Source organism: Indicator indicator, chromosome 2, assembly GCF_027791375.1.
Source record: "Indicator indicator isolate 239-I01 chromosome 2, UM_Iind_1.1, whole genome shotgun sequence".
NCBI classification, from domain to species: Eukaryota; Metazoa; Chordata; class Aves; order Piciformes; family Indicatoridae; genus Indicator; species Indicator indicator.
Window position 1 is genome coordinate 23,524,181 of NC_072011.1, and position 23,198 is coordinate 23,547,378.

The following is a 23,198-nucleotide window of genomic DNA, read 5'->3' on the forward strand; positions in this document are numbered from 1 at the left end:
ATTTTGAGGAAAAGAGCATAACTACAAGGTTGATCAACTCTTTCCACCAGTAGGAAAGGAAAGCTATCCAGCAGAGCAAAGGTAAAATACAATATTCAATGTTGGTAGCTGACAACAACATTTGATGTAATACAAAACAACCATTTCCTCAATTCAAAGATTTATCTTGAAGCTGAGAGCATTTGTCCTGAGATATTTTAATCAATAAAAATGCTCACCTTTTTCCAGTATCATACTGGATTAAAAGCAATATTACAACTTAAACCTCACCCCAGGAAAAGTCAGGACAAGATCACTATTTCTGGGTCACAACACACAGGGGAACTTCTTCAAAGGCTTTAACACCCACATTCTTATCCTACCCCAGAAAGAAAAATAATTTGCAAGTAATAGCAAATAGTATTTCTTACTATAAACTTGTGGCAGTTTAGGCTGGGTGCCCCCTGCCACTGCCGCATGAGATACACCTCTGGTGTCCTGGGTGCCCACCCACAGGGGTGGACACAGGAAACGACGTATTTCTACCCATAAGTCCTGCACCCTATAAGGCCATCTGCAGAGTCATTCTCTTCCTCTTTCTTCCCTCTCTGCTCCCACGGGAGATGTCCTCTCTTATCGGGTAATGCCGGGGGAGTATCCTCAAGGCCTCTTAGGCCTGTCTAGGCCTAATGCCAGGAGGAGAATGGGGGGGGGGGGCAGTCTCAGACCTGGCCAGCCTGAGACTTGCCTTTCAGCGGGAGGGGGAAGAAAGAGCCCTGGGGGGTTTGGGTTTACCCTCAGGTGGGAAGAAGGGAAGGATTGGGAAGCTTTGGGAATTCTGTGAGGGGTTCTGTACGCTTTGGGATACTCTTTGTCACTATGCTTTGTAGTTTGTAGTTCTCTGTAGCTTCACCAATTGCTTTTTTTCCATTTAAACTTTCCATCACTCTCTAATCCGTTTGTGTGAGTCTCATTCTTTTGTCCCTTTCGGGGCAAGAGACGATCTGTCTGGCCCCAAACCAGCACAAAACTACATAAAAATATAAATAAATCTCTCACAATAAATACATGATGTAAGCACAGATAGAACAAGAGCTGGCAGGGTCCAGTATGACAACCCAGTATGGGGCAGGATGTTAGCATCTTGTCTGCACATCTCCAGCTCTTTCAAGAGCCAGCCACGCGGTTTCTTCAGATATGCTCACGTAAGTTAACCCAGGTACCAGCCAGCTCTGCTATAGCAAAGCCAAATCAGTCGAATGCACTTCAGCACGTTGCAAGGGTCAGGATGTACAATTGCTCAGAGGTAAAGGGTCAAAAGAAGGAGAGAAAGAATATGGGGATAGGGCAGAGATGTAATTCCAGAAGCATGCAATAAAATTGTCTCTTTATCAAAGAAAAATAACTACAAAACTGCATAAAAGAGTTTTAACGTGTATTTGCACTTCTCCGGATGAGAAAGCTACATTTTAACTTCATATACGTTTGTAGGAAATTTCAAAGTCTCAATAAAATAATGCACTTAAGGCAAACTACAAAGCTCAGTAGTAAGAGAAAAAAAGATAGCTATATAAATAAAACCACCACAACTATCAAGTAAACCAGCATCCCATTTCACATCAAATCTAAGTGACACCGTAATAGAAGTAACATAAGGAAGATTATTATTTCTGAAACATTAAAATAATCTTACCATCACAGAAAGAACAAGTGGTATGAACAGAATAAAATAACTACAAAACAGAAGTCACAGGTAGCATCTTAAAGACATTGTAGTCTCACATGACTTGCCTCTGAATCTTCAGTGTAAGAAGAAAGTGGGGAATGCATCCATCAAGTACTCAACTGAATTTTAGATTGCTTTCTACCAATGTAAAAGGCAGAGTGAAAGTTTACTTTCAACATTCTGAATTCTTAACCTCAAAAGTTCATGAAGTGCAGGTCCTGCTTGATGAACCTGATCTCCTTCAACAAAGTGACCCACGTAGTGGATGAGGGAATGGCTGTGGATGTTGTTTACCTGGACTTTAGTAAAGCTTTTGACACTGTCTCACACAGCATCCTCCAAGAGAAACTGGCTGCTCATGGGTGGATCTTCCACTAGGTTAAGAACTGGCTGGATGGCTGAGCCCAAAGAGTGGTGGTGAACAGAGTTAAATGCAGTTGGTGACCAGTCATATGACTTAGTGATGTTCCCCAGGGTTCAGTACTGGGGACAGTTCTCTTTATAACTTTATCAATGATCCAGATGAAGGGATTGAGTGCACCTTCAGTAACTTTGCAGATGACAACAAATTCAGTGCGAGTGTTAACCTGATCAAAAGCAAAAAGGCTCTTCAGAGAAATCTGGAGAGGCTGGATCAATGGGCTGAGGACAATTGTATGAGGCTTAACAGAGCCAAGCACCAGGTCCTGCACTTGGGTCACACCACACTTCAAATACTGTGTTCAGTTATGGACCCCTAGCTACAATTGAGGTGTAGAAGCATGTCCAAAGAAGGCAAAGCAGCTGGTGAAGCTTGAAGAACAAGTCTTATGGCAAGCAGCTGAGGGAACTGGAGTTGTTTAGCCTGGAGAAAAGGCAGCTGAGGGGAGACCCTAATTACCCTCTACAGCTAGCTGAAAGGAGGTAGTAGTGAGGTGGGTGTTCGTCTCTTCTCCCTAGTATCAAGTCATTGAATGCAAGGAAATGGCCTCAAATTCACCAGGGCAGATTTAGATTGGATATTAGGAAAAATTTCTTTACGGAATGAGTGGTCAGATGTCGGAATGGGCTGACCAGGGAAGCAGTCCTTTGAGGTGTTAAAAAACATGTAGATATGGTACTTCAGGATGTGGTTTATTTGCCATAAAGGTGTTAGTTTGACAGCTGAACTCAATCTTAGAGGTCTTTTTCAACCAAAACAATTCTGTGATTCTATAACTCTCACAAATAACTTCAATACTTCTGCGAGACAGATCATCTGAATCACACAAAGCAAAACAAAGAGCAACATGATTGATAAAATTTGCTAGAAGCTGTGACATTTCCTTTTTTGTTTTGCAGCCACACTCTTGAGTTACCAACTGATCAATTACCATCATCTTGATTGTTCTCCACATGGTCTTATTGGCAGACATTTTTTCTTAATCTTACTGGAATTCAGAGCAATGTGAATTTGCAGTGGGCATCAATTAGGTGATTAAACTGGCTGGGGATAGTTAGTACTTTTGCCTTCAAAGACAAGCTGAGAGGAGGATATGACTCATGAGATGTTCAAAATGTCAACTAGTGTCTCACTGCTTTGCAATCGTCAAATACTTGTGACAATGTTATCATGCCTGCAATTTAGATTCCTTTTCCTACCTATATAGGTTGTTCCACTTTACCACACTGTCTTAAACCAATGTAACACGAATACAGCTAAAAACCTTAAACAGCCATTCTCAAATTTTTTTACAGGTGTTTGTTCCAGAAACTAAGTTATAAAACCACTTCAGTTTTTAAGTAACATTGCAAACATTTTTATCCACAATGATATAAGAATTTTAACTCACATATCATGAATCAGATCTTCCTATCTGAAAATCTCAAATTTCATTTGATATCACCTACCCCTTTGATTTTCCATACTACTGCTATATTAAGGCTAGTATGACTTATTAATCAGAACATATAAGCAAAGCAGCCGTACAAAAAAAAAAAAAAGAAGAAAGAAACCCTTTTAAGCTGCAAAGGATTAAGAAATAGGAAACAGTAGTGGAGATGTATGAGCGGGCAGATGAGGTCATGCACACTACGGTCTGTGTAGCATCACAAAGCAAGCTGCAACACACTGTTCGTATGTTTTGGACTGTCTACTGATGATGCTTACAACCACAAGTAAGGCACAAGTAGGGTCATTTACAAAAACAGAGTATTCATGAAGTCTACAACATCAAAGTGGCAAGGAAGGAATTCCTGCAACTGCATGTACATCTGTGAGCTGGTCGCTAGACCAAACACATTTTTAATGTCACAGTCACCTACCTACCTGCTACTTGCTTACACAGCACAAGAAATGTTACCACTGTCCAATGGGTTTGGAAATAAAAATTCACATTTGAAGGGTAACTCAAATCAGCCAAAACTACTAAATATTGCTATGGCTCCCCTCAAATTTGAAGAGTCCAGCTAATAAGGGCTCTGGTAGTGCTATTTATTCAGAGAACTGAACACCCAAATTTGTAGATAAGTGAAAACTGAGTGAAAGGAGCATAAAGGAAGAATCACCAGTGTCAAAGAAAGGACTTCTAAGGAGTCTAGAAAAAGGAATACGTGAAGATTTTTGCTCTCAAAAGACTAAGAGCTGACTTCACAACCTATTGTGTTAGTTGTAATTTTGGCGCATTTAATTACACCCTTCTGTATGCAAGGGGCTTGTCTCCAGCCCTGCACAGATAAGCATACAATGAAAACCAAACAACAACCTGCCAAAAACTGCACAAGTAAAGTTTAGAAGCTTTAGTCTTGTCGGTAAGAGTCACATTGTTTCACTCATATCACAGCACTTCACTAGTGTCCATCAAGTCTCCACACAGCTGCAAAAAGGAACAGGCATGAAGGGTGGTTGCCAGCCTACTCTCCGTTCAAATGCAGAGTGTCATTTGGGCTCAGTAAGGGAGAACTAGAAGATGACACAGAACTCTGGTTGCCAAGCTGTACCACCTGCACCTCCTGAATATGAGCATTATGGAAAAATTCTGGGTATCTTTCAGAAAATTAATTTCTACTTTTTATTCTCTTACCTTTAGCACAGTAGAAAAAGCCATGCAAGAAAACAGTATGTGAGGACATGCATTCTTAGGAAAGGAAGAACAACTACAAAATAGTAAGAGTAAGCAAGGATGAAACACGGATCTTGGTATTTACCATAACATCTCTAACCCTGTAAACCAAGTTCATCATCTAGATCATGTCAACCTGCAAACCACAGCATAACAGCAAGGAATTTAGGAGGGGGAAAGATGGACACAAAGCAAAGACACAAAATCTTAGATTTAAGTGGAAAAAACAGATTATAGCAACATCAAGAAAGAGTGGATGAAACAAAAAGCCTGTGAAATGGAAGATATTTATCAAAGAACTTCAAAGAGGTATTTAAGCATAACAGAAGAGGAGGAAAGCTGAGAGTCACACAGAAACTACCACACTATTAGCAATAGTGTATTTATGCAAACTTAAACACACACCACATATATTAAGGAGATTTTAAAAAGGTTTTTAAAAATTAAAAAAAAAAAAATCTTTGACAACATAAGTTACCATTTTGGAATTTTACCTCTTCCTCAGCTGCACATTTGGTTTTTTTCTTGCAAAGGTGAAGGCTCAATAACTCTTATACCAGCATAAGTGAAGCACATGACAGGAAAATAAAAATACAGAGAAACAGGAATAAAATTTTCTGTGATTTATTAGATATGAGAGCATTATTCCACTGCAAAGCAGTCAATAATAAAACAAGTTAATCAGACATAATCTAGTTGTCTCAAAAATCTCCAGGAGCTGCTATTAAGCCAGTAAAGTGTTTCCCACACCTGTGGCTTTGCAGGTTGAGACATTTTACAGGAAATTTCACCAAATCTATCATCAACTTTGTCTTTACTCCCATAGTCCACACTATGAAAAATAAGATTGCTACAGATTTATTTATTCATACTGCCACATCTGATTTTTAGTTGAACTGAAAGCAGTGGCTGTGGTACAACATCTTGCTAAACTAATGAACTGATGAATACTTATTTTCCTAGTTCCTCCAGACATTGATAATGTGTACCCACTCAGGTAAGTTGAGTTGTTGTTTGGTTTTGGTATTGGGTTGTGTTTTGTTTTCTTTTCCAAATGGCTAGATTGATTACTTTTAGGCTAGCCAAATATTCTCCTATCTTACAGATAGAGTAACTTAACATTCTCAAAACAATAGCTAATTATTTACCTGTGGTGACTCCACTGCATATAATGGTCAAGGATATTCACTAGGACCTCTACTAGAACATGCAAGTTTCACTGCTATCACCTGGCTCACCCTCATTTACTCTGGAAAGTGACCCTTTCAAGGCATGCAGTTTCATGCAAGCTGCGGCAGAGGGTCAAGTGACAGGGCAGCATCCAGGAGTAAGGAACACTATGCCAGGACTTGATCCAAAAGGGGCTAGAAAGCATCCACCACTTCCACTTATGCTGGCTGTAAACCAGTCATTCTGCTCCTGCAGGATACTTCAGGCGATGCCATTAAAAACAGGAGTAGTGTTTACAAACAGACCAGCAAAACATTGCAGCTGCTAAGCAGCTGATCAGGATTATTTCCAAGAGGCTGCAAATACTGAATCTAAGTCTGCTCTTCTCAATACAGGTTTCATTAGTGTGGGTTTTAGAGTCACACAACATAATGGAAGGTAGAAGGAAACACTGTCAGCCAAACCTTGCTCCCACAAGCATTAGTTTATTTGCTAAGTCGTATTTTGAATATTTTTAAATATACTTAGGTTTGCATTAAACCAGGAGTCCACTTTTACCATCTGGAAATTTCTAAACCATAGGTTTTTAAGCTCATGCTCTTGTTTAGGGTTGATTGCACATGTCTGCAAAGACAAGCCAGCTTTTCTCAAACAAAACTCTATTTTATACAAGGATATAATTTAAATAAGCATGCTTTTTCATTCCCAGTGGGTGAGGACAGCAAGGACCTGGCAATGAACAAGTGAAGTTGAGCCTGGGAAGTAGGAAAGAGTTAAGGAGGTGTTTTAATTTCTGTCTTTGTTTTCAGCTATCCTAATTATCAATAAATTAAATTCTTTCTCCACTCAAGTCTGCACTGACCACGATTGAAACTGGTGAGCAATACCCCTGTCCGTATCTCAACCTATGAGCTTTTCCATCTTAATTTCTCCCCTTGTCCAGTTAAAGACAGAGTGAAGTATCAGTTGGGTGGGCATCTGGCAGCCACCAATGTCAACCCACCACAGGGACTGAACAGCAAATCTTCTCTGTAGTCAATAAATACCCTATTAACTGCAGTAAAGCACACTGCAATGTATACAGAAAAATTCTTCCCCTTAGCTCGGGGAGGAATAAGGTAAGATAGCAAACTAGTTTACTTGGCCATAAAACAATTCCAGCTCAACTCCTGAGGGCAAACTCTTGAAGCTGTTTTTATTGCTATTAAAAAAAAAAATTAAACACCCACAACAAACCACTAAAAATTTTAAAAAAGGCGGGGAAAAGAATGCTCTACACAATAAAAATTTATTACAGTACTGCACACCATCACTCATAAATCATCTGATTCTAACAATGAATTAAATGACACCTTTTTCTTGCATCAATTTATTGCCAAAATGAAGTATCTCAGAACGAAAACGTATCTTGCATTGTCAGTAGTATTTTGCTTTCTCTTTCAATAGCAAAATCAATAAAGTTACTTGGTTAAAACAAGCACTTTTTCCCCTTTAGTCACTGTTACATTACTCAGATTCAAAAGCATCTGGCACTATGAATTAAAGTTGGAACACCAAACTGACCAATTCTTTTCAAGAACATACCATTTGACTACATTAAAGACAAGAGCTAAACTACATCAAGATTAACTAAACACACAGGAAGATATACTGCAATTGGTTTAATCCTAAGTATTAGCACTTGCAGTTCTGGCTGCTAACATTAACTTGTATAATCAGTTCTGTCCACAGGTCAAAAGCAAAAAAGGATAAAATACTGGCTTCCATTTGATTTGCCAGTACATTTACTGCTTGCTTACTATAGCAAAATACACTATGAGTAAGTCATAATTTGATATTGAAGTTAATCAGCAATATTTTCTTTCATTTTTATTAAACTGAGAAATTCACTTGATCGTTGTAGGAAACTACATATATTCAAGACTACTATACAAAAAGTTGAGGCATGTCCCCCAGAAAGTTACTTGTGTAAAACCCACACTTGGAATCTTTTTTTTAAAGCTACTGGAGTTACTGCTTATAGATTAGATAAGGAATGCCCCCCATGAGGTTTCATGACAACAGATAAAAGAATGAGGGTGAGACATCAGGTGACAGCATTTCTGCCTTTTGTTTACACAGTGCTAAGAAACTCAAATTATCATCATCAGCAAGTTGAGATTTAAAGAATTAGTAACAAATTATTTGGTAAAAAAAATGTAAATGCAAGGTTTAAATTACAGAAAATAGAAGAACAAAGATGCTATTTATACAAATTAGTTTTCAAATATTCAGTTCCAAGTTTACATTTATTTCAGCAACTAAAATGAACATAATCGTGAGAACAATATGTGCCTGAAAGAAATTTGACAAATATCTGAATAGGGACTGTACATACAAGAGAAAAAAAGTGTGACTTTAGAGGGCATCTGTTCTGCTTTCAGGATAACTCTTTGCTACCTTAAAAGCAGTGGTGGAAATAAATGTTTTCCTTATATATAAAAACACTTAGGTCACACAGGCCAAGGAAATACAGATTTTACTATAGCTGAGCTGGGAGCAAAAGTTAATTTCAATGATACACACAGAGTGTTTCATGAATTGCTTTTAAAACGCTTTGCATTACAAGGTATTAAATCAGCTAAGAACCTTTTAAAATAATCTGAAGCTTAAAACGACTGAGCTGTACAATTCAAGCAGGCAAAAAGCGTAACTGAGAGAAAAAAAAGTGATAATGTCATGGATTTAGCCAACTGAATCTGCTGGCTCCGTGTTACCAGCTCAGGAAACCCAGGAAGATGCTGTCTTTCAACCCAAAGCAGGCAGTCCTAAAGCCTCGCTGTCGTGGGACACCCCACAACCGCACATGCACTGGGCTGGAAACAGTAACCAGTACAAGATGGGGACAGGCAAGGACAAGATTTGCCTGGACATCACACACTATTTCTTTTAAAAGTTAGCCTTTTACCTAAACAACTTGATGAATCCCTCCTTTCAGCCAGTTTACCAGAACAATGGGAAATACATGATCTTCAACATGGTCATGGTTCACTTACCTGCCCAGCCTTCTTTTACATACCAAGCATGCAACTGAACACTGCATTTCTACACAGCTATAAATTAGCGTATCTCAAGCCCTCATTTCAAGTTAATCAGACCCAGGACAGTTAAGCAAGCCTGAACAATATTTTTTCCTCAATTAAGGGAGCTATTTCATAACTGCAGGACAAAATTCACACTGGAGGGATATTTAGCCAGACAAATACAGCTACCCTGCTCACCTCTGCACAAGTGATACTAAACTCTCCTTTAGCTGTCAAGTATTACAGAAAGCTGTCAGTGCACACTGTTGTATGCCAGGTTTGATCCAGGCAGACACAAGGGAAAGCTGTTGACAGTCACCCTGCACAGCACAGAAGTCCGCCACCACATTTCCAAATTTCTGCAAAGAATTCTTGAACCATTTGTTCAGTGCTTTTCTGAACGCTTACACAGAAATTCACTTCAGCATGTAACGAGTGTCAGAGTACAAGGTGTCTCCTTCCCTTGTGGCCCAAGTGCCCTCCTTCACCCAGTGGAAGGATCAGCAGAGGAGTTTACTGCAATTCACTCTCAGCCGCTTGCTAAGTGAAGATTAGAGCACACTCCACCCAGACGCCACACAAATTAGGTCACATAGCAGACCATACTGCTGCCAATTCCTGCTCTATTCATCAGGGAACAGGGCAGGAAGCATATGGAACTCTCCAGTTAAGGGTCAGAACATTTTAGTGAAAACATAAAAGTGAACCCAGCAGCAGATTATTCATTGCCCAGGGGAACAGAGTTTCTCCATACAGCAGAAGTGAGTCATGGGCACCGCTCTGTCCAACACAATACAGAAAGGCAAGAACTGCACTCAGCACCAAAACACTACCCTACAGTTTACAAAAGAGACTTTTACTATAAGACAACAGAAAAATACTTTCTAGCTTTTCAGTAGGTATGTGCCTTTAATAATTTAATATATATAGGAAGAGCTGAAAAATAAAATAAATTAAAAAATTAAAACAATCCAACAGTCTTTTAGAGCCTGAAAATCAGTTCACGTGAAGACCCAAACAGCAATTATGTAATACAATGTCCTTACTATGTAATCTGTTCTTATGCATTTCACCTACACCTATGCTGTATTTCATAACACATCCTTCAACACCTGCTTCCAAATATACTATTTTCATGTGTTTAAATGTGAGAGTTGTTTCAAATCAAACAGATTTGAGGTCCAGCACAGCTCTATTAAGCAAGCTAACCATCCTAAGGCTTAGAGCAAGATGAACAATTTAGTAAGTATCTTCACAATCGTAACAGCATGTGGTCTCACAATTAATTTCAAGCAGCTATCAGTGCATAGATCTTGTGGGAACAGAGATAATTCCTTCCCACCTGAAAGGAAGCCTTTCATTTGTAGGATAGTGCTCCTAGGATTTCCAAAGGGATGCTATGAGATCCAAATAGTAATAGAAGTGCAGTTTCATAAGTTTCAAGAATTTCAAATGATACTCTCCAATTATCAGTTTGCAAAATGCCTCAGTCATGTTGCTGCCATTATTTCCTACTATGATATATTAAAAAAACAAAAAACAACAAACAAACAAACAAATCCCCACCAAAACATTTCTTTTAATCACAGGGGTAGGCACTAACAACAATTCTTTCAAGCAGTAAAAATTAAATGGACGTCTCTTGCTTCTGGGGAGAACTGCACTAAGAATAAAAACATAGTGGCACATTATTAAGATGCTAACAGAGATTATTCATTTACTGCAGAGAGCTTTACTGGCTTCAAGAATTGAAATTTTATAGAAATGGTGGCATGGGGCAACCCCTTTCAAAAGGTCTCACAGAGCTGACATCTTTTTTCTACCTCCTTAATACAGGACAAACAAACCTATCTCCAAATGACAGGACAACATCCATCTGGGTAATGAGGCAGGGAAAAAGGAATTTTTCATAATCATCAAATACTGCTACACCAGTAGAGTATATGTGTGTACATACATATAAATACAAAATAGCCCAAAAAGGTTTCCTTGAAGAGTTTCATAAATTTTCACGGAAAAATATAAATTATCTCACAAGACATGTAACAGCAATAAACCCATTCATTTGAAAAGCTGAAGTATAAGATCTCTTTTTTTCCCTTCCCTCCCAGATAAAGAGCCAGCTTTGGTTCCAGTTTGGCACCATACAGCCTACTGGTGTCACCATGCTCCCAGCACCTATCACTTAGTTGAGAGCTTAAAAGGTTGTTAAAAGAGATTAGACATTTCTAAAGGAGGATATCCCACTGTTCTTTCATATGTTTCAAGCCATAAACCAATCTGACTTAAACATGCTCGTGTTGTTTAGCGTTCAGATGACAGAAGAGTCTTAACCATTTTGGCTTTGCCTAAACTAAATCACTTACATTCACACATGCACACCCCTGCCCTCCACTATCCCTTACACTAATATTTTAGAAGTTTCACAACTGCAGTGTTCATCAGTTAATTGTATGGCTGGCTGGTTATAACACTTGCCTCAAGTTTATGCCTCTCCTAAAAATTCAATGACAACAGAAGAAAGAAAGAAATCCAAGAAATAGTTCTAAAAAGCTTACACAACAATACAAACAGAGCCAGAACAAACATTTACCCTAAACAAAGGTCCAGGCTAAAAACTCCTGCTTTTAACTTTCCAAGGGTGATCCACTGCAGCTGTACCTCACTGGCAGATTGAATACACGTAGATTTCAAAGAACTCTGACCTGTAACTTAGTGCATGGGCCTTAGTTTGGAGACAAAAGCAACTCCACTCACATTACTGAGTCTTCTTGACATTTCTGTCAGTTTTAGCAGAGTTTGGACTGAGCCAGAAAGGAAAAGTTTCTACTCTCTGCTAAACTGGCATGTATCCAAATCCAACTCATTGTTCTAGAAGCAAACATACGTGAGATCAGAGTCCCAGCCCATCCTTTTTTCTAAAGTTAGCCATTACACTGCGACATCTGAAGAAGATTTGTCTTTCTAGAAACCCATACTCAGACTCTAGTTTTTGTACCAAAAAAATCATATCAAAAGCCTATTCAAATGGACTTGTTTCTCTATTGATCAGCAGGTTCCACACTGATGAAGTTCTGACACCGAGCTACAACATAATTAGCTCCTATCTATCAGTTACTGTACCTAAACAGCATATTCACAGGTACTAGAAATCCTCAAAATGCATTTTTCATGCCAATTTGTATTCTTTGGCCCTGGTCACAAAACAGAATAGCTGATCCATGGTATTTCAATTGAAATGGGTAGGAAAGCATGGCAACAAGAAAATGAAAGAGAAATATTCCCAATTTCTTCTGCAAAGCACCCTTCCCCAAAACACTTTCTTTCTAAATTACATGAAAACTTGCACCCTGGAGATACCCCCAAGGTTGTGATTAGGGAGAAAATGTGAGGGGCGAAGGCACTGCTACAAATATGGGCATTCAAAAGACCCAGAACACACAGAACTGCAGAGAACCAAAAGACAACCAAATACTGGTATCATCATAACTTAATGGCTAGTTTAAGAAAACTGGGGGCATTGAAACTTTCAGACAGAACATAAACTTTGCTCCACGAAAAAATTAACAAGTTACAGGTTAAAGGTAAGCCTTCAACACAAGCATTACCAAGATGATCCTGCAGCTGCAGGTGTGGCACAGCCAGGGCTAGCACAGCACTTACAATGGAGCAGCGCCACAGAAAACAGCCTTTCCCTGGACGGTTTCCTGCCATGCTTTCCACAACCCGCTCCTGTTAGAGTTAGTAAATTTGAACAAAGTTAAGAAAACAAGCTTGCATCAGGTGTAGAGATAAAATCAGACACACATGGCTGAATCCTTGCATCCACCACAGTCTTGAAAACAGATAAGCATGCACTCACCCAGCAGAGGGTAACAGGTCTGCCTGTCAGTGTCCCGAGGCACAGCAACCTTGTACTTTTTCCACATGACTTTTTTGGCTGTTTGAATGCTCATGATCAAGCTCACTTTTTGAAAAACAGGAAAGTGAAGATACAGAGGAAGTAGACACTAGTACCCACACAAGAACTGCATGCTGGGATTCAAGAGGGAAGGAAGCACTGCTCTTCCTCAGAGGGTTCGATACATTTAGCCACATGATGACTGATAACACCATTCAGGAAACAAACCCTTTAAAACACTGCATGTTAAAACATGCTGTCAAGCTAATTGAGATTTGGGTTGGTTTGGGGATTTTGTTTAAAAACAAACAAACAAAAAAAACCCAAAAAAAACCCAACACAGATTCACTGACACTGAGCTGCTACTCCTTAAGAAAACAGTAGACTCCAGCTTTCAAAGCATCAGCAAGTTAAAGATTTATGTATAGAAAACAAGAAAAAGTGACAATTTTCCTTTTCTGTTCAAGTCAGCTGTTTAAACAACATACTCATGTTTAAAATCACAAGTATTCTTAGCATTTACTTTGCAAAAAGCTTACAGTATTGCCATAACACTTTTTTCCCATCTATTCAATAGAATATGAAACCAGAACAACTCTGCAAGGTGGCCCCACATCTTTTAATGACTTTTACAAAGAGCACAACAAAAGGATTTCAGCATAAAAGGCAATTCTACAAATACACCTCCATGGCAAAAATCAAACTCTCTTTAGGCATGTCTTTTCCACTATTCAGTAATTCCAAACAAGACCAACCACAGCCAGAAAAGCAAAAGGTTAATGCAAGGCTATGACAGCATCAGAGTTATTTCCCAAGTGGGCCTTTAAACAGTATTTACCACTGATACAGAAGGTAAATTCAGTCCCTCAGCCTTCACATCCTGTTGCCAACTTTATAAAAGAATTGAGAGGGCTTAGAATTCTGTAGTTATGGAAGATGTGCAATTCCAGATTACAAGCTTTGAGATATCGAACTGTTCAATAGTTGTGAAAAAGCAATGCATGAGGACTCAAACTGCAACACAGAAGTAAAGGCACTGGAATCAGAGAGGAGGTGTACACAGGAGAAGTGGTTTCAAAAAGAGAAAGGCAAATGTCACTTGATTTGTCTGTCTCATTGTATTATGCTACCAGACAATTTTTCTAATACAGCTCTCATCTTTTCATTAATATTTTGTTGGGACAGTTTACTGAGTCACTTGCCAGACAGTCACTATTGGGCGTGGGGAAAGATCAAGATAACTTTTTTTTTTTACTGGGGGGGCAGGAGTTGGTCTTACTTAGTGAGTTGGGTTTTTTTCCCAGATTTCAGGATTCCTCTAAGTTAGAGCCTGATATATGAACACAAAAGGAGTTTTGTTTCTGTGAATAAAGACAACCATACATTTGGAGCACTAAATCAGACATTTGTATCCAAATATTTCTGTGGGCTACCCAAACAAGAGCAGGGGTGAACAGTAATAAAGTTTTAAAGCTAGGATTCCTATTTTGGAAATAAACAATCGTGATGTATTTTGCCATAGCAAATACAAATATAAACCTTACTGCACCAAACACTTCACAAGCACAAACCAACAAGATACTGCAAACTCTACCAAGCACAGGATGACTACTAGAGGGCAGCCATGCACAGACACCAGAAGTCATACCAAGAGCACCTGAACTGAACTTCCTTTTTTCAGGTCTTGACAAGATTGGTCTGGAGTCCATAAGAGCTTTCCTGTTGATTCAATACCTCACCTTGGTCCCTGACACTCCAAACTAAGGCCCATGCACAAATGAATTTATACTCTCTTCATCAGACACTTGCCAAGACTAAAGGACACATACACATTTCAGGAGTCAGCTAGTTTGGAACAACACTTCTGGGTTTCCAAGTCCTCAATAAAGAAAGGACATGTAGTCATGGAAAGCAGTTAGAGAAACACCAGTCTCTCTGAGCCTCCATCAGTCTCTTGAACTTCAACATGAAGATATTAGGCTGAGGGAAATCACTCATTTACAAGAAAGTTTCTGGAGAACCTCAGCTCTTAAGCGCTGCCTACCTTCAGCAACTACATCATGTACATAAGAGAAACTACTTTTACCTATCAGGAAGTTTTACTTAAAAAAATCCAACATTTCATTAAGATTATCCACTATGAATATTTATTAACTTAAAGGAGGACCTTGTTTGGTTTTAATTTAAACATAGTGCATCTCTTGTCTAAATGGAGATATAATTGTTTACATTAGTTTCATGTCAGAATCTATCTGCAAAAAAGTCAGCTTTAGGAAAGAAGGAATATTTATTTAAGCTAAATTTTTAAAGTGGAACTATGGCCTCTGCCAAAATGTGAAGCGCTGGATGTGAAATCCATGTATTAACCACAGGAGCTGATATACAAGTGAGATATGGAAGCTTTGGGGGGAAGTAATCTTTGAAGTTCACAAAAGGAGATTTTTTTTCTTTTTTAAACAAACTCAGGAGTTCAACATATTAGCACTCTACCCATAAACCACTTCATTCATTAGGAGAAGATGTTCCTATTCCTGCTACTACTGAATTCAACAGGCCATTTATTTAGCAGCTGACTGGAGCATGTGTTCTCTTTTATTCACTCTGGTGTTGACAGCAGTAATCAAATTTTGTACATACCACTGCCCCTATTATAGTTCAACAGCAGCTGGCTGGCTGCCTAGTCTTCTTATCCTCATGTAAGATAAAAAAGACCAGCCAAACAGACTAGCTGAAACTACAGTGGGAAGACAGAAGTGGAGTGAAGCCTAAGTAGAAGTCTAGTAAGTAGACATGACAGGGTTTCATGCTTGTCCATGTATTACAAGCATGGAAAAGACCAAGGCTAGGCTCAATGCATAACAAATTAACAGTTTTCAGACGGACTGAAACTTAAATGGCAACTCAGTCCTAATGCCACACTTTGTATATGAAACACTACCCATCAATAGCTCAGCCCACAGCATGGAATAGGAAAGTGGAGAAAAAAAAATAAAAGGATAGAGGTGAGGGAAAAGGCAAAAAGTGGTGGGGAAATAAACAAAAAACAGAGAACTGCTTCCGTTCATTTGGAGGTGAGCTCATAAATACTTCAGAACACTTCTCTATCACAGCCCCAGCATGTATGAAGTCAGCACTGGGCTTAAAGTAAAATTAAAGTTCACAGAGGCAAACAACAATGGGAGTGGAGGGCAACATCCTTTAATTATGAAAATCCCCTGTATGCAAGGTAGTCTAAATGGGATTGGTTTCCATTTCTTCTTTGCCTTCTGGGAACCTTCCAAGAGCCTTGAATGCTTTGACTCTGAGAAGAGGAAACTGGCTTCTTTTTCATAGCCTCCTCCTTCTAGCTTGGTTTCAAGTAACCCCTAGTTTACCCTGTTCTGAACTTCCAATCTCCCAAACAAGTAGGTAGAGAAAGACTTGTTTTATAGAGGAGAAAAAAAAAAAACACCAATCCTGAGGATTTCTTATGCAAGCAGAACAAGGAGATATAGAATTCTTCTGTCACCTTCTTTTTCCATCACACACATACAAAGAACATTTTTTTTCTTTGCTGGCCTGACAGACATGTTTTGACCACACAACACCTGCTTGAGCAGGCAAACAATAACTTCAAGGGCAATGTTAAGGACAAGCATACTGAAATGCAACAACAGCAACTTCAACAGAAAGTAATGTCCCAAGTGCCTGTTGCATTTTGATGGAAACTGGTCATTAGTTTAACCCCTACCTCCAGGAAACCAATAGCAACTTCAGTTTTTAGAATTTCCGTTGAAACCTCCATCAGCATAAAACATTCTCCTGAAAAAGGAATTAGCAGTACAGTAACTGCCCTGATACTGCAGAAAAAGAGCACAGTTTTGAGTATGGCAGATGTTGGAGCACTACAGTACAGATAACACCCAGACACACTTTCAGTGCTCACACAGGCAGTTCCAACTCCAAACCCTTCCAGTATGCAGCAGCGCTTCAGTCATGCTGCACTTGACACACATTCTGGTAAAACAGCGTATCTGTGGCTGCTCTAAATAACCAACTGACTCATCCTGCAAAAGAAATAACATCAGCAACCACAGAGAACAAATTGTGACGTCTTTCAATAAGCCACAAGTTTAATTACACTTCTTCAAAGTCCCTCTTGGGGAGGATGGGGGGGGGGGGTTACAAGACAAGAGAAAACTGTGTGGAGCACATTATTCTGTTATCCTTCCAGAAGTGTTGTTTACATTATGATTGTACCTATGAAACACAAAAGACACGACCAGCAGCCTCCTTTCAAATAAATGCCCTAGGCCACCTGTTTCCAGCAGGCCAGAAGAATGACAGCAGATCCATAGGAGATGTTGGAATCTTCTGCATTTTATTTCTCATTTAAGAGACTGAGCCCATCTTCTGAAACAAACCAATCCAAATCAATCTAGGGTAGGTGCATATGCATAAATGGTTTCACACTTCCATGCTTCTGTGCCGAGGTATAATGCCTTTTCCAGCAGGAGCCCTGCTTTGAGCCCCAAGCAGCAGCATGCAAGCCCAAGCACAGGAGAGGGGCAATCTCTTCTGCCACCCTGACCCCTCCCAAGCTGCCATCCTAGTGATTTACACTTCTCAAAAATCACTTGCCCTAGAAACAGTCATTGCCTTGCTGCAGTGACACAGACGGGGAAGCCTGGGCTCAGCCCAGCAGCCAAGTGGCTTGATTGCTGCTGTTAGGCAACCTCACCCAGGACAGAGCACTGCCCTCAGCACACCCTGCATCATCACAAACTGCTGGAAAAAAAACCCAACCAACCAAACAAAAAAACCTCTGCCTTCAAAACACATCTCACTCCACTGCCCTCCACGTACCAGGGTTCAATCCAAAGCTTCATGAGCAATGACTTCGGCAAGCACATGCATAACAATTTACTTGTACCTTTTCCTGTCACCCATCTTGTAAAGAATCAGTTTGTGCCTCCAAGAATAGAAACATCTGAAAGCTTCCTTCTGAATTGCACAGGGATTTTTTTCCTTAGAACGTATCTTCTGACACATTCTTCTCAAACTAGAAGACATAGGTGGGAGGAATAAGAAATGTATAAGATTTCATTCTTAACTGCATCTATCTATGTAGGTCAATTTAATTTTGAGCACACTTCTATAGGTATCCATTCTAGCTTATGTTTGTTAGTGTACTTCTGCTAACAAACTCAGGCGAGGTACACAACAGAACAATGCAGTGTGCTCTGAAGACTTTATGTCAATACATCAAATACTCAGAGCCCTACAGGAGACATCTGCAGGGAAGGATTCTCTTCCTCCTCCCTGCCCAGCAGCTACAGCAGCAAAGTACTAACCACCTTCTAATTTTAGGTACCACAAAATGGTACCTAGCCACTCTCTATACACATACATACACACACTATATATACACACTCACAGATACTACTTAGCTGACAGGAGCAGCCAATCCTCCCATCTCTCCCTGAGCAGACCAAGCAGGGCCACATAGACGCATAAGGGTTGGCCCCAGGCTGGGCAGAGGGGAGAGACAGTGCACAAGGAAGCCTGGAGAGCAGCTCTAGACCAAGCCCATGGCCCTCTGCTTGCCAAAGTTTCAGGTCTTCACTAAGAATGCCTACATCACACCTAGTGCTGCAACCACGACCTTCATCTGAAAGCTAAAACCCTCACCTGCTACAATTGGAGAAGAAGGAGGGGAAATAATCACAGTTAAATTTATCACAGGCACATCAACAGTGGTGAAGTCAGCAATGACTGAGGCATTAGTGGCTAGCAAAGTGCCAACAACTTCAAACACCTAGAAGTTTGCTTTCTTTTTCAATGGCCAGCAATGATGCATGGATGATCACACAGCACCCTCCAAGACATTAAATCTTCAGCTCTATTATTTAGAGCACACACTGTGTGCTGCCACTGACCTGCACAAGTATGCATATTTATTAACAGTATTTTTTTAAATCAGCATTACATTTCTCCCACCCAGTCTACTTCTCTTGCCATGTAGTTTATTCATTCTTTTCCAAAACAAAAAGGCACAGAGGGCAAAGGGAGAGACATCATTGTGCAGATCTCTGCCTTCTGCAGGAGCTGTTAATGAAGTCCTTTGGGCTTCCTATAGTCACCATGCTGGGGATGTGGAGTTTTGCTCACCAGGAAAAGAAGGAACTGCAGAAAGCCTACAATTCTACCCATTCCTTTCTTGAACTGCAAGAATAGTGTAGAGAGCCACTTAAGCTAAGTAATCTCTTTTCCTAGTCCAGAAAGCTAGAGGTCAGTAAGAAACTGCCAGAGACATCCTAAAAGTAAATAAATAAATAAATACATAGATAAGTAAAAATAGAAATTCTGTTCCTTATGTTTATATAGCTGGCTGCAGGCAGCTTCAGGAGAGCCTTCCTGCAAGCAGCTTTTTCCCTAGCACATTTTGACCAATACATGTGAGAAGTTCAACTCATTTGTGCTGACTGGAGTTAAGTCTTTTAAGACTAAATGCAGCAATTACAGAGAAAGGACAGAGTTACACGTCCAGCACAAATGCATCTCCAGTTAAACTCTCCATTCCCCAAATGATAAAATTGTCTCCTCCCCAAGACCCATTGCAAGCAACCCCTTTCCAAAATAGCATTGCTATTATGGGAATAAAAAAATAAAACCACCAACACCCAAACCAAAACCAACAATCAACCAACCAACATATGCAACACGCCTACACAGCCCAGCACAGGAAGGCTGCGCTGGGAATGCAGGACCCAGTACACAGCCGGGGTGACACACTCAGGCCAGGGTCCTGGAGCCGTGCTGCAGCCCTTGGGGCCACGCACTGCCTATCCTGATGGGAGCAGGTGCTGCATCACTCCTTCTCCTGCAGGATGCCAAAGGCACATCACAATGTTTTTGACACTACAGAAAACCCGTCTTAAAATTACCCACTCTGCTGCCACAGTACAAGGTTTTACTTCCATGAAAGACCCCGCTATCAAAAGAAATAAAAAACCTCAATCCTCTTTGAAGCCTCCAACTGCAGACTTACTATACCTCTTGCTATTTTGTCCTAACAATTCAATTGCACTCAGTGTTAAGTTTACACACCAATTCACAACCTTTAGCCATGGATCTCCTTTTAGCAGCTACAAACTGCAAATAATTGTGAGTTGCATAAAGTTGTCAGGACTGCAACAAGGCCACAGAGTGTATTTCAACAGATAATCCAACATCAGACATTTTGGTAGGTGTAACACTCTACAAAGACTGTAATACAGAGAATAATTAATTAACTAAATAAGTGAAAACTGAAAGAAGAGGTAACTTAATCAAGTACATCACTAAAACAGTTGTTAAAATTGATGGCTTTTTTCTTCTCCCTCGCAGAGGAAAAAGTGGGGTAAAACCATGTCTTTTCTAAATACTGAATCTACTGGAACCTGCAAAATAACCGATTATTAAACTAGTTTGAGGTAGAGAACCATTGGACAGCAGCTACAGCAACACAGAGCCTCCATACCTGTGATGGTTTGAAACTGTCTTTTTAATTTTTCCTTGCAAAGTTCAGAACAGAGAAAGTGAAAGAATGTAAATAAGTCACTATTGGGTGTAAGAAAGCAAAATACTGATTGTTCTAAACACTTCCATTGGATAGATAGAAATGTTTAAGAACTATTACCCAAAACAAAGTCGGGCACTCTGCACATTCTGCGTTCGGCAGTGGGGGCAGTTGCTGGGCTGTCTGGCTGCTGTTTCTTCTTCTCTTCTGGCTGAAGATAACACACCGACCTTGGCAGCTAAGTTAACAACTTTCTGCTTAACTAGCTCTGCTAGCATTTCTGTGTATCAAAATGACTAGGGAAGAAGAGTGTGGAAAAGAGACAAAGCACATGGGACAACAGAATTGTTACACAGAGAGAGAAGAGATCCACAGAGCTGAACACCAAAAATCCCAAACCCACCCTCTGTACACACACAGTCATAAGCCGAGATCTGACAGCAGTGAAAAGACAGGTGCACATCCTATCTCAAATAAAACACCCTATCTCAAGCCACCTGCCTTAAGCAGGTGGCTAGGGATCAAAGTGCCCAAGTACTTAAGCAGAGGCTAGGGACCAGCCCAGTCCACACATCAGCTGAAGAGGTTACATAATAGCTGGGTTAGCAGGTACCTCACTCAGCTCCACTCTACCTAAGCAAACCTCACATAAGCTGCCACCGTGTACCATCAGTTGAAACATGGTACAAACAGGACTATGAAGCAGCAAGTAACTATGAGGCAGCAACAGATTCAATTTTGCAAGCCAGCAAAAGGTTACATGTTTATATCCTAACTTGTTTTCAAGAATTTTTCAGCAAGCTTTCTGTGGGTATTCTTTGCAGGCTTCTGTCAGGTCAAATCGAAAACACTGGGCTCAGTTATTTAAGCTCAAGCGTGCGGAGGAGTAATTACCAAAGCTCCACTGGACAGAAGGATTGCATTCTTTTATTCTTCAAATGCTGCCACCCACTAAGATATCATAATAAAACTCCCAGAAAGCTTCTAAGCAAAGACAGCATACATGGTACAGAAGTTAACCTATAATCACACAGTACCCATCCCAAAACCTCCACCTGCATGTCTCTAAGGACACTGATGAACTCCGACAGCACTGCCACCAACAGTACAGCTCTTGTCACCAACATAACTGAGTGTTAGCTGAATTTAAAGCTTAAATCATGTGACAGTAGAGATACAGGCCGTAGGAACTTCCAAGAAGTCTTCCTGTGCAAGGCTGACTGCAAATTACACGTTCCCAAGACAGAAAAATAGAACCCCAAAACACAATTTCTGCTTCACAGTAACTGCAATGCAACACATGCAGCACAGCATTTCCATATAAAGATTTAATGCCAACAACTTATGTTTACTAGATTATTTTAAAGCTGAGGGTTAAAAACAGATGCAAACACTATACTAACAACATTGTTGTTCACCTTACTGAAGCACCACACCTTAAACTTGAAGTGGGAGCAGGTGGACAGTCTCACCCAGTCTGAGCAGCAGCTTATCTGCTATTCATTCATAGTCTCTTTTTGTATTATCAGTTATCAAGCCATCTGACATTTACAATAACAATCTTATAACAGGGCAAAAAAATTCCATGTTACTTTTACAAAAACATTTTAAAAGCTGAAGCTTTTCAATTTAAGGGCAAAGAGGCAAATTCTTAAGCAGCTTATCCCTCCCCAGGATGACTGAAAAATTACTGTTCTGATGTATTTTAGAAGTATGCATATAGCTAGTACATGTGTACGTAGTGTAAGTAACTTTTCTTCAAAGTTTTTACGCCAAAGTGAATAAACTGAGATTCTGGAACACCATGCTATACCCTGTGTGTTTAGAGCTTTATCTTCATTCACCAGATGGACTTTTACAACGCCACATACACAAAGCAAAGCATTCCCAACTGCACAGAGTTTGCCAGCCTGTTCCTTCCTTTGTTTTACCATTCCTATACTCTGCTTGCTTTTGCTGCTGCTACCAAGCATTGACTAAATTTTCTCATAGGGTTATTTTCATACTAGGTTAACTTCGTTCTTTAGCAGCAACATGGTGCCACTGAGAAGCATGCCTCGTTTTCCTCTGCAAGCCTGCCAACACACACAGGCAAAAGCCACTTAACTCACAAAGCCAACACTGTGTCAAGTTATATTAAGCTTGTTTAGAGGTACACTTTTTTTTTAGTCTTTATAGGTTTGTAAGACTCCAAATAATGTAGGAGAAGAACAACAACAAAACACTGAAACAAGTTGTACAGCAACTGTAATTCACTCAAATACAAGCGTGGATGCCCCCAGGCTCTTTGTAACTCTGCCCTCAGCTTGTCCTAGATTTAAACAGCTCTCTGCAACATCTATACTCAGATATCAGATTGTGTTTGTTACCAATAATTTATTATCTAACTGTAGTATTGTCACAGTTAGACTGTCACAAATGTTTCTATGAATGACATAATACAAAGCTCACTGCTGCTTTCTTTTTTGTTTGTTTGGGGGTTTGGTGGTTGGTTTGGTTTGTTTTTTACCTTCTATCACGTTACATGCTAATCATGTTACAATTAATCATTTTTTGTTTTCTTTAGTCTGCTTATAGGTGCTTTTGTTTGATTTTAAGACCACTGAGCTATTATACATTCCACTCCCCAGAAAAAGTTTGTCTCAAAAAAATATCCCTTTCTAATCCCAAACATACTTCAAATCAGCCACAGAAAAAAGTCAAACTCCTACTACATATTATCTTCATAACTATGTTAGGA

At 39.8% G+C, this 23,198-nt stretch overlaps 1 protein-coding gene across 1 annotated transcript in view; it reads right to left on the reverse strand.

Moving 5' to 3' along the window:
* The window catches only part of UTRN (utrophin), a 354,493-nt gene extending 341,520 nt beyond the window's left edge, over nucleotides 1-12,973 (reverse strand). The window contains exon 1 of the mRNA XM_054393282.1: nucleotides 12,880-12,973. Coding sequence (XP_054249257.1) covers nucleotides 12,880-12,973 — 94 coding nt within the window. The remainder of the gene's footprint in view (nucleotides 1-12,879) is intronic.
* Between the last annotated feature and the right edge of the window lie 10,225 nt (nucleotides 12,974-23,198).